The following is a 12,908-nucleotide window of genomic DNA, read 5'->3' as shown; positions in this document are numbered from 1 at the left end:
CCCTTGTCAGGGCTCACATAAGAATCAACTGCCTGCCCTGACCGGTTTGGCTCAGTGGATGGAGCGTCGGCCTACAGACTGAAGGGTCCCAGGTTTGATTCCGGTCAAGGGCATGTACCTTGGTTGTGGGCACATCCTCAGTACAGGGTGTGCAGGAGGCAGCTGATCGATGTTTCTAACTCTCTATCCCTCTCCCTTCCTCTCTGTAAAAAATCAATAAAATATATTAAAAAAAAAAAAAAAAAGAAAGAATCAACCGCCCTGGCCTGTTTGGCTCAGTGGATAGAATGTCGGCCTGTGGACTGAAGGGTTCCAGGTTCGATTCCGGTCAAGGGCACATGCCTGGGTTGCGGGCTCAATCTCCAGTAGGGGGAGTGCAGGAGGCAGCCGATCAATGGTTCTCTCTCATCATTGATGTTTTTATCTCTCTCTTCCTCTCTGAAGTCAATAAAGATATATTTTTAAAAATCAACCAATGAATGCATAAGTAAGTGGAATAACAAATTGATGTTTCTCTTTCTCTCCCTCTCTCTTTCTTTCTAAAATCAATTTTTAAAAAAGATCTTGAAAAAAAATTTCCACTCATCCTGTAAATCAATTTAAAAATAATTCTTGCTAGACCTTCACTGCAGCCCCATTCTAATTTAAACATGCCTCTTTCTGTTATTGCAATCCATGCACCTATTAGTGTTATCACACTGTATAAATGAGATTGTTCATCCGTTTTTGGCTATTTAGTTTTTTCTCCTGGGAATTGATGATTTATATTTTGTCCACTTTTCTGTCGAGTTGTGATTTTCTTATTGATTTGTAGAAATTCCTATTTATGTGACCAATATTTTTTCTCAGTCTAGTCTTAGTTTTAGAGTTTGTAGAGTGTTGGGTTTTTTTTGGTGTTTTTCTCATACTTAATTTTTTGTGTGTAGTAAAGTATATCTAGAAGACCTCTACACTGGTATAAATTTACTTGCTTAAATATGTCTCCTAATATTTTTGTTTTTTATAATTAGCTCTTGGAGTTTTTTGGATAAGCATTTTTGAGATTATTAGTTTCTTCATCAATATCATTTTCTATGGCTGAAAATTTATTCAACAAATTTATCAAATGCCCACTTAGCTGTTGGGGAATACAAGATGAAAAAAAGACAAGGCCACTACCTTAATAAAGCCTACATCCTAGAGGTGCAGGCAAACAATAAACAAGCATACAACTAATCCAAGTAATTATTGCTTTTAAAAACAACTATGAAGGAAATAAAATGGATATCTACCTCTTAGAGTGGTCACTGAAGGCCTTAATGTTAGTGGGCAGAGGATGTGCCCATAAAACAGTTCCATTAAATGGATTTCCCATAATTTACATAACACTTGAATTTATTTTTATTTTAGAAGAGAGGAAGGAAGAGAGAGTTTGAAACATCAATTTGTTGTTCCACTCATCCATGCATTCATTAGTTGATTTTTGTATGTGCCCTGACTGGGCATGGAACTCGCACAATTGGCGTATCTGGACGATGCTCTAACCAACTGAACACCCGGCTAGGGCCTGAACCATTTTTCTTTACTGTTGTGTTTTTAGATTGCCTTCACATTTACCATTATACTAATAAATAATTAGAAACAACTCTGTATATTTCCAAGGAATAGTTTCCTATAAATGTAATTACTGGATAGGAACAGTACTTTTATACACACTGTCAAATTGCTTTCAAGAAGGAATTCCAATACACTCTTCAGTGAGTAAACCGAATACTGCAGGGAAAGGTAGGAATGGAAAAAGTAACTTAAAAAATGGCACGTTTGGGCTCAGCAAAAGGAAAAGCTAAATGTAATGAAGTAGACCTGGGTTTACAAGCGAGGGGCGGCAGGATGATGACAAAGGACAGCACTCCCTTGGGAACAGGAAAACTCGGATTCTAAACCCATTTCTGCCACCCAGTGACCTTCACAGGTTATAGCTCCTCCCTCAGCCTTAGTTTTCTGAAACTCGGTAGAATCGCCCCAGGTTTTATGTTCTCCAACATCTTCATACCAAGCATTCTCTCTAGCCCCTCCGAATTCCAGACAATAGCATTGGAATAGGTGGAGATGGGAGTGGGCTGAACCAGCCCCCCACTGCAAACCACAAACTAGTCATTCGCGGGCACTTCCGGCGGCCGGGACAAAGGGTTTGAAGCCGCATGAACTGCACTTCCGGATAACTAAAGCTGCGCACTGGAAGTCTGGTTCCGCGAGTCACTCCGGGTGACTCCGGTGCCGCCACTGCGCATGCTCCCCCCAGTCACGAGGCGGGGCGGGGCGGGGCGGTGAATGGGGAGGGCCGGGACCCTGACTGGTCTCGCGGTCACTGGGCGGGCGCGCAAGCGCCGCGGGGCGGAGCCTAGTGCGAGTGGGCGCTGCAGGTCTCCTCGGAGCGTCACTGTGCCGGCCGACTGAGGTCGACTCAGGTTAGGTGGTCGCCCCGGAACTGGCTGTGGCTGTGGTCCTGGGTGTTACAAGAACCTGACGCGGAGTTGTTGTTAAGGAGGCACGGCATCACCCCCCTCCCTCCACCTTGGCTGCAATAAGCCATGGCGAAAGGCAGAATTGCCGAAAGATCGCAAACGGGGTCACTCCAGTCGACCCCGGCGGGGGACCGGGCTGCGGGGGCGAAGGGTTCCACAGCGCCGGGCAGCAGAGACCACTTGAAGGGTGAGTGGATCCAGGGACCAGAGCTGGGCCTGGATCAGAGGCTGGAGGGTGCCGGTAGGGGCTCCGGCGGGGAAAGGACCCCAGCTGGGTTCCGGGGATTTGCTGGGGGTATGTGGCCTGTTATCTCCCAGTCGAGAGAAGGCAGAATGGGGGACCTGGGTTTGGGCCGCTGCCCGGCACAAGGCGGGACACCTAGTAGGTGAGCCGTAAATAGTGTTTTAGTTAAACTCGGTTAAAAGAAGGAACGGCACTGGCTTGTTGACGCTAGGGAGATTGTAAGGTTGATAATACTGAAGCTAGACAGCTGTAAGGAACTTCGGCATTCGTTGCTTTATTTTTGTAGATGAGGACACGGAGGCCCTGAGTGGCTGTATGACTTGCACAAAGTGACAAAGCCAGATTAGTAATGTAGTCGTTAAGAGCAAGGATTTACCTACGTCCAGGTGTGACTTCCAGGTGGCAGGAACACTTGGGTTTGAGTCCCTGCTTTACTACTTAACTTATGACTTTGGACTTGTTATCTTTCAAAGCTTAGTGTCTAAACTGTACAGTGGGGATGATGATAAAATTAATAGTATCTCTTTAGATTGGTACGTGGATTAAACGAAGTAATTCATCTAAAGGATTTAGTGTAATACTTGGCTTGTATGAAGTAAGGGCTAAATGTTAGCGATTACTGTTGTAGCTATAAGAGCTCTCTCAAGCTTTCCCCCCCCTCCCCCCACTACACCATTCTGGCATTTCTTGAGGCTTTAAATGTTATTTTAAGAAAAAGAAAAAAAAAACATACCTAGAAATTAAATATTTTGATTCCACCTTGGCATAAGGTTTTTCATTGCTTTTTGGCAACTAACACGATCAAGTTCTTTAGATGCTTTTAAAGCCCATTACCTTGAAGAGATCCTATCAAATGGCCATTATGTTGTCTGCAGCTTACTCACACTATTGTGTTCCACAACCGGTGATGGGTAAGAAGAGGGACTGTAAGAGTGTCTACCAACACTGTAACTATAGTCAATAATAAAATATTGAACACTTAAGGTTTATAAATATGAAGATAATATGTTTAACATTCAGCTGAAATACTTTTTGAATCAAATTTAAAATGTATTAAATGAAAAGAGTGTCTAGCAGAAAATGATATTTTATTTTCGAATAATTTAAAATGTCTCCAGTGTACTTTGGCTTTTTAAGCTCTATGCATAGACAGTAGAGCCAAATAACTTTAGTAAATCAAAAATGAATTGCTCTCAATGTATAAATCCACTCAAGTGAAATAAATGTTATTTTGAAGATGCTGCTAGCGAGAGTGACAATAATCCAGGGTTTTCCTGAAAAGTGTTTTCCAGGTAGGGCATCCCAAAAGATTGTCATTAGCTTTGTGATAGCAGTCAGTTGACTTACTCCTTTTTTTAAAAAACCTAATTCTGTTCAGAAAATAAAACCTTGAAATCTCCAAAGTGCTTTTAAATTGTTTACCTTATTTTATCATTTGAACAACACAGTTATTTTTTATGATGCTGTCAAATGACTTATGTAGACTACACATCTATAGGAAGAAAGAGGGAAGAGAAGTGAAAGCATGCCTTCATGGACTAGTTGGGTTTGGATAAATAGGTTTTGGATAAGAGAAGGGAATGGGATTGAAGGTAAATGTGAACCCTTTATGTGTGTCAATAAAGAGAGTAACTTATCAGGGGTGAATAATTTTTGTAATTAGTAGGAAATAAAGTTGGCCATGGCATGTTCAAAATTATGTAATAATATGAAGGACTTTAAAGGGCTAGGCAAACCCAGCCGGCGTGGGTCAGTGGTTTAGCCATCGACCTATGAACCGGAAAATCACGGTTCGATTCTCTCTTATCGATGTTTCTTTCTCTCACTCTCCCTTTCTAACAATCAATAAAAACATATTTTAAAAAAATGATTCCTAGTTTTTTCTTTTTCTTGTCTTCCTTTGTCTCTATTTGTCTGTCTCTAGTTAGTGTTAGGGATTCTCTGGACCTTTCGTGGGTAGGAAATTTAACATAAGAGGTTTTGATTTACTTGCTGGTGGTAATCAGCTTGTGATTTGATGTCATTCGAAATACTTCGCCACCGATTTTTCAGGTTATAAAAAAGGAATTTTTGTTCACTGCAGATGGTAACTTGACATTCAAAAAAGAAAAGGTTTTAGAGAACAGATAAAATTGTTAGTAACTCTTAATTGAAAAATATATACTAATGACACTAAATAAATTTGCATTTTTATTAATTGACATATCTACCTAACTTTGACAAATAGTTGTCATTGTGGGTATGTTTGCAGTATTTCACATAGTATATGCAGTGTTTGGTACATTTGGTGTGTGCCTTGCTATGACTCTGGTCTCTAATCTAACATCTGAGCCTTACAGACTAAGGACTACTGGTAAGACTTGAGGAAGGCAATGACACTGAAGTCTAATTATTGCTTGATGAAGAAGGGTGAGAAACAGGCGGTAGAACCACTTAAAAACTCTTGACCTAATCTGTGTGCAAGGGTGCTTGGAACATGGTATTTTCTTTTCTTTTGTGTTATTTGCCCTCGATGATCTGTTTACTAACAAGTCATAGAAGTTCCCCATTTTTACTTAAGAGAATTCCTAAAATTGTGTTTTTTCCACATGTGAATTATTACCCTTTTGAACAGTGTAAAATCAATTTGATAGTAAAGATGAGCCATTAAAAAAAAAAAAAAAGAAAATAGAGTGCTTTACAGGTAGTAGGGGATATTTTCTTTGAATTTCTTTTTTGTTATATAGATTTTATATATATATATTTACTGATTTCAGAGAGGAAGGGAAAGGGAGAGAGATGGAAACATCAATGATGAGAAAGAATTATTGATTGGCTGCCCCACACTGGGGATTGAGCCCGCAATCCAGGCATGTCCAGAATCAAACCCAGGACCCTTCAGTCCGCAGGTCAGCACTCTATCCACTGAGCCAAATCAGCTAGGGCCAGTTATATATATTTTGTGTGTACCAGATCATGATATAAAATACATTGCTTATTGTGGAATGCAGGCAAAAATGTTTGAGAAACACTGTCTTGAAGTTGGTTTTATTGCTTTTAGAAGATAATATTGCTAGAACTTGGACAATAAATCCTTCTGAGATGCTTATTCTAGAACCTGCCATGCTAATTGGTTTCAACAAATACTCTTTTGAGGATCTGCTATGAGCAAGGTACTAGCTAAGAGGAAAAAGAAAGCTTTGGTTGCTGATATCTGGGAACTAAAGTTAGATTAAAATTGGCAACTGGACATTAACCAATGTATTATTAGCCTGATTTGTTGATGCCAGTCTCAATCCAAATATTACGTATCAGGATTCTTTTGCTTATAATTAATATAAAACACAATTTAAACCCTTGCTAAAAGGAAGTTTATTGGTTCATAGAACTAAAAAGTTGAGAGATTAAGTGGGATTCACTGGCTTCCGTCTATACCCAGTGGCTCAATGGTAACATCAGGATTAGATTTCTTTCATGTCGTGGTCTGCTTACTTGATGTCAGCTTTACTTTAATGTTGATTCCTCTTGAAGGTAGCTAAATGCTATCTTGTTAATTTTGAGAATCATTTTCTTAACATTACCAGTAAAAGTCTGGTTATTCACTTTGATTAGACTGTCAATCAAATGCACTGTTATCAGAAGGTAAGAATAACCTGATTGGGTCAGCCTGTTCCTACACCTAGAAAAAAGAATAGGAATGAAGAAAGTGAACTTGTAACATTGATTTTGGGTTAGAGTACATATAAGGAAAGGATAAGGATTCCAATCAAAGGTGCTGCTTCAGATGATACACTATCAAGTCCAGGCTGTGTTTTCATGAAAGGAATAGAAGTGAGGAATCCAACAGAAGGTAGAAAATGGAGTGAGTAAGCTCAAGAAAGAATACAAGCAATCAAAGAATGACATATTGGAGTTTAAAATGTCTGTGGTAGAGCAGTCTTAGGTGATATGAGAACTTAGTGTACCCCTGGAAGTGGTTGGCTAAAGTTGAATAAAAATGAAGGTCTAAAAATTTTGAGGCTGGGTGGATCATACAAATGGATGATGAATCCTTTAGGATTATGAAGAAGTTTGCTATAAGCTTGGTCTCAGTCTTCAGTGAATGGGGGGAAGTGTCTGAAAGGCACATCTAACCAGATGATAGTGAGTGAGGGTGTGTGGGTTGAATGGTAGCAGAGTTGTAGGGCATAAGCCCTAAGAGAATGAGCTTTTATGCAAAATAGGTAGTGCTGTTTTTTCTGCTACTTACAAACATACTTTCTGTGATTTTTAATGGTTATTTTTTTTGGTAATTTATAGTTATTTTAACTGTTTAAATTTATGCTTGATGATATTACCACTTTTATTAATAATTTAAAAATTTGAAAGTCCTTGAAATAAAATTTACTTCTAACAGTACTACAGTAGATTCTTGTGACCTTAAAAACTTGTTAGAGTCCCTGTAAAGTTATGTTCTCAGGAGAGATGTATCTTTGCTTCTTTCATGATGGGATCAAGTAGGTCTAACAGAAACAGAATATTGAGAACAAGTGGACTAGATGACCATTAAGAGTCATTCCTAAGATCTTAGAGACATAGGAAGATTTTGATTTTCAAAAGCTTTTGATATGTAAGTAATAAGAGAAATAGGAAGTTAGTACAGGGGCATTAAGGTTAAATTAGGCTTTTTCAGGATGTATATATACATATTAGAAGTAGAGAAAAGGTACTTGTAAGAGGGAAGAATTAAAGATACTGAGTGAATGGGGAAATAATTCTGAGAGCAAAATCTGAAAGGAAGTATGCTGGCATTTAATGCAAAGGTAAGGGGAACGGGACAAGGGAAGATAATTTTGTGAGGAGATCTTGAGTTAGAGATTGGGAGCTCACTAAAGTGTGGAGGCAGTGTCATTGGTTGGTAGTAGTGGAAGGTAAAATTAAACACTTGAAGAGATTTGAAATAGCCCTCTTGGAGAGTGCTGTAAAAGAATTATTGTTTCCCAGTGATAATTGAAGATAGAAAGACATGTGAACTTGTTCTAGGCCAAGGGAGCACAGTGATCTGACTTTTTCTAACTGTACCTTTGGCCTGGGAGGGGGTTAGAAAGCAGATAATGGGATGATTCTGATTGGGAATTGGTATGATGGAAGAGTTAGAGGTTAAATGAATGTACAAAGTACTGGTGTGGGTAGCTCTAAATGCTTAATGACACATGTGTCTAATGCAAGAAGAAGGCACATTATAAATATAGGGTGTCCCCAAAAAATGTATACATACTTTAATAGCTGATAACTCACTCAATTTTCACAGTTTAACTGATTTTAAATAATGGGTGAAGCCAGACTAAACTTTGAACAAAGAAAATTTATCCTAACTTGCCACTAGACTTTTTTTTAATGGGGATACATAAAAGATAAAGTTTACGGTATAAAATCAGTAACAGTCGACGAATTAAGAGCACACAAATACTGAATGAAATTATTCTTGATGTTTGCGATTCCATTGCTTCGAGTTATCAGCAGTGCCTGGACAAGAACGGGCATTGATTTAAAAAAAAAAAAAAAAAAAAAAAGACATTGATTTTAAAATTTTATTCATTTGAAAACACGCATTGATAAAAAAAATTATTCACGTCTGTAGAATCTTTTAAAATTTGAAAATGAACTGTGTATTAATAAACACTGACTTTATAATCATTCAAAGTGCATATACATTTTGGGGGGACACCCTGTATATATGCTACACATTTAGGTGTAGAGTTATCCTTAGAACTAAATGAGTTACATGCTAGTATCTGGGCTTATTAGGATTATACTCAAGAAGGATTTTTGAATCATAATAGCCAGCTTTCTCTATTAACCAGTTTGTGTGAAAGAGGGCTTCAGAATGGAATGTCACTTAGTTTTATTGCATTCTTATCAGTGTTTGTGTGTGTATTACTGTTGAACACAATGTTTACAAAAGTTTGCCTAATTTTAGAAAGTGAAGAAAATGAACTTGGAGGTTAATTTGTTCAAGTGTCTATATATTTTATCATCCAACTGTAAGACAGGTAGCAATCAGAGATGTATACTCAAAGAACTCTCAGGGTAGTTAGTGTTCTGTAGTCCAGTTAAATGTTGTCTGACACCTTTCTCCCCTCTAACCCTTTACTTAGGACTGGTGAGTTCATAATGGGAAGAAAAATATTACAGTTTAATTTTAGGACTAGCATGTTAAATGTCTTATTTAATTAAAAAAATATGTTTTTATTGATTTCAGAGCGGAAGGAGAGGGAGAGAGAGAGAGAGACATCAGTGATGAGAGAGAATCATTGCTTGGCTGCCTCCTGCACACCCCCTACTGGGGATGGAGCCAGCAACCTGGGCATGTGTCTTGACTGGGAATCAAATCAGTGACTCTTGGTTCCTGGGTCAACACTCAACCGCTGAGCCACACCCGGTTGGGCTAATTTTTAATTTAAAGAGAACTGTGTTACCTGTTGAAGTCTTCAAAATATGTTTAGACATGGCTGGGTGGCTCAGTTGGTTGGAATGTTTGGCCCATATACCAAAAGGTTGCAGGTTCCATACCCAGTCAGGGCACATACCTAGGTTGCGGGTTCTATCCCTGGTCAAGGTGCATACGGGAGGCAACTGATCAATGAAGGCTGTATATTCTTTTTTTTTTTTTAAATACATTTTTATTGATTTCAGAGAAGAAGGGAGAGAGAGATAGAAACATCAGTGATGAGAATCATTGATCGGCTGCCTCCTGCACGCCCCCTACTGGGGATCGAGCCCGCAACCCAGGCATGTGCCCTTTACCAGAATTGAACCCGGGACGTTCAGTCCGCAGGCCAACAGTCTATCCACTGATCCAAACAGGCTAGGGCAAGGCTGTATATTCTTTTCTCATCTTTGAGTCTTCAACTAAATTTCCACCTGTTCTTTGAATCTTGCTTCCATCACTCTAGCACAGTAATCTTGCTTTTCTATAAACTTCAAAGTCCCTTTTAACATTCCTTGGAGGTCTAGCTAAGAGCAGCATCAGATTCTTAAGAGTTGAGCAAAATATTTGGTACATAATTGATGTTCAGCAGATAGTACTAAGCAACTGTACATTTGAGTGCACACCTTGCGTAGTAGAAACCCTAAGAGAAGTTCCAAGAAAGGGGAGAAAATCAACCATTTATTCTTAGAAGTTATTCTGTGTACACAAATATCTACAGGATGAAAAAACAAAAAATCAAGTTATTGGTGGTTTTGAAGAGTTTAAAAGATACCCTTAATATTAAATTATTTGTATCAATATTTTTTGTACTCTGGACCTGATTCTAGCAAGGAAGTAAGTGGTAAGTAAGGACAAATTAATTCCAGATAGATTTAAAAGTAGCAGACCTTGAAGAAGTAATAGGCCTCCAGAAAAATCATACAGACTATACACTTACATTAACCTGGTATTTGTTGTTGTTGTTATTGTTTTTAGTGAGAGAAGAAGGGAGGAAGGGAGAGAAAGAAACATCAGTGTGAGGGAGAATGATGGATTAGTTGTCTCCTACCCACCCCAACCGGGTATTGAACCTGCAACCTAGATATGTGCCCTGATCTGGAATCGAACCTGCAACCTTTTTGGTGTAGGGGACAATGTTCCACCAACTGAGCCACCTGGCCAGGGCAATGTGTCTTTGCTTTGATGTCAACCTATCGAAAACTATGTCAAAATACTCAATATTTATATACTAGAGGCCTGGTGCACGGATTCGTGCACTGATGGGGGGCATGGCCTGCGGGGATCGGCCCGCTGTGGGAGCACCACTCATCCTGGTCAGCTGAGCAGCTGTGGACCCGCCCTCTGAGCGGCTGTGGGCCCGCCCTCTGAGCGGCTGTGGACCCACCCTCTGGAGCGGCTGTGGATCCGCCCTCTGTGCAGCTGCTCCCGCTGTGGGAGCACTGCTCATCCCGGTCGGTGGAATGGCCCTTCCACTGTGGGAGTGCACTGACCACCAGGGGGCAGCTCCTGCGTTGAGCGTCTGCCCCCTGGTGGTCAGTGTGCATCATAGCAATTGGTCAACCAGTTGTTCTGGTCATTCCGCCGTTCGGTCGCTGGGCTTTTATATATATAGATTAGAGGCCCGGTGCATGAAATTCGTGCATGGGAGGGGGGTGTCCCTCAGCCCAGCCTGCACCCTCTCCAATCTGGGACCCCTCAAGGGATGTCCACCAGGATCGGGCCTAAACGGGCAGTTGGACATCCCTCTCACAATCCAGGACTGCTGGCTCCCAACCCCTCGCCTGCCTGCCTGCTTGCCCATAACCGCTCTGCCTGCCAGCCTGATCACCCCCTAACCACCTCCCTGCTAGCCTGATTGATGCCTAACTGCTCCCCTGCTGGCCCAATTGCCCCTAATTGCCCTCCCCTGCCAGCCTGGTCACCCCTAACTGTTCTCCCCTGCAGGCCTGGTCGCCCCCAGCTGCCCTCCCCTGCTGGCCTGGTCGCCCCAAACTGCCCTCCCTTGCCAGCCTGATCACCCCTAACTGCCCTCCCCTGCAGGCCTGGTTGCCCCCAACTGCCCTCCTCTGCAGGCCTTGTCCCTCCCAACTGCCCTTCCCTGCAGGCCTGGTGCTCCCCAACTGCCCTCCCCTGCAGGCCTTATCCCTCCCAATTGCCTTCCCCTGCAGGCCTGGTCCTCCTAACTGCCCTCCCTCGCCAGCCTGATCACCCCTAACTGCCCTCCCCTGCAGGCCTGGTTCCCCCCCCCCAACTGCCCTCCCTGCAGGCCTGGGTTCCCCCCAACTGTCCTCCCCTGAAGGCCTGGTCCCTCCCAACTGCTCTCCCCTGCTGGCCTGATTGCCCACAACTGCCCTCCCCTGCCAGCCATCTTGTGGCGGCCATCTTGTGTGTTGGAGTGATGGTCAATTTGCATATTATCTCTTTATTATATAGGATTATCCTTATTCCTTTTCTAGTAGAATACATCTTTATTTAATAAAGTAGGAAAATAATCATTTTAGCCTTGTGAGAACAGTTTGTGTTTAAATAGGGATTTTTGGTTGAATTGGCTTTAGTGTGCACTGGATATTTTTGTAACTTTTGGATGATTCTTTTTTTTCAGGGTGAGTAGATATGATTTATTAAGAATCTTCAAGATATGCATTGAATTAGATATCAGAATTTGGGCAAAAATGTAGTGAGCAATTTGGCATTTGTTGTCATAAAATTCTACAAAGATCTTTTCATACTAATATTTGACCCACCTCAGATGTTTACAGTCTCTGTTTAATTCTCTGTTCTGCAAAAGAGCATGTATACAAATACGTAAATAGGTTAATGAATTAGAGCAAGCATGTCAAACTCAAAGGCTAACATGGGCCAAATAAACAAGGTTTAAGTTTATGTGGGTCGCAAAAAAAAAACTTCAATTTTCATAGAAACAGGTTTATTTCATAAGAGACATGCTGAATACAAAGGGCTGAAATAAATGAGTAATCATTAACGTAAAATAATAGAATATTTTAATAAAAATATTTTTTCTTGAACATTAACTTACCAAACACTGAATAACTGCACATATTAATAAGTGTAATGCAAATAAGTCTATTTTTTGTTGTTGTCCAAAAGCGAAATATTTCCTGTTGCGCACAACGAACAAAGTCAGTACAAGACTAATGACGTGGCAACCTGCTGCTAAAATATTCACTGCTTGTATTAGTAGATAGAAGTGGTGCGCCTGTGTGTAAGGCGCGTAAGGGAAATGAATGCAACACGATTATAGTAATCAGTCATTAGCGAAAGTCGTAGTTCATTATTAATAACTAGAGGCCCGGTACATGAAAATTCATGCACTGGAGGGGGGGTACCTCAGCCCACCTGCCCCCTCTCACAGTCCGGGAGCCCTCAGAGGCGGGAGGCGACCCGGCGATCAGGGGAAGGCGATGCCCCATCACACCTCTGCTGCTGCCGCCACTGCTGGCAGTGCAAGCCTCAGCCGGCCCTGGTTACCTGAGCCTCAGGTGGTCCTGGGCGGCTGAGCAGCCACCATTCGAGGCTTGCCTGCGCCTCAGGCCAGCCCTGGGCAAATGGCCACTGGCATCTGAGGCTTGCCTGCACCTCAGGCCAGCCCTGGGCAGCTGGGGGGCTGAGGGGACTAGAGGACTCCGGAGGCAGGCGTGTGGAGGTTAATGCATTAACCTTGCTGCACGCCTGCCACCCCAGCGGGGCT

At 41.5% G+C, this 12,908-nt stretch overlaps 1 protein-coding gene across 3 annotated transcripts in view; it reads left to right on the top strand.

Moving 5' to 3' along the window:
• The first annotated feature begins 2,295 nt into the window (after positions 1-2,295).
• Positions 2,296-12,908, top strand: part of TMEM41B (transmembrane protein 41B) — a 30,497-nt gene continuing 19,884 nt past the window's right edge. For all 3 annotated transcript variants that reach the window (XR_013959045.1, XR_013959046.1, XM_080641981.1), the window contains exon 1: positions 2,296-2,691. Coding sequence is in view for 1 of the 3 variants with exons in the window: in XM_080641981.1 (XP_080498107.1) it covers positions 2,571-2,691 (121 nt within the window). In the remaining 2 variants the exon portion in view is untranslated. The remainder of the gene's footprint in view (positions 2,692-12,908) is intronic.

The sequence above is a fragment of the Plecotus auritus genome, assembly GCF_963455305.1.
Source record: "Plecotus auritus genome assembly, chromosome: 9".
NCBI lineage: Eukaryota > Metazoa > Chordata > Mammalia > Chiroptera > Vespertilionidae > Plecotus > Plecotus auritus.
Note: the sequence above shows the minus strand (reverse complement) of the source record. Positions and strands in the feature narration are given on the sequence as shown.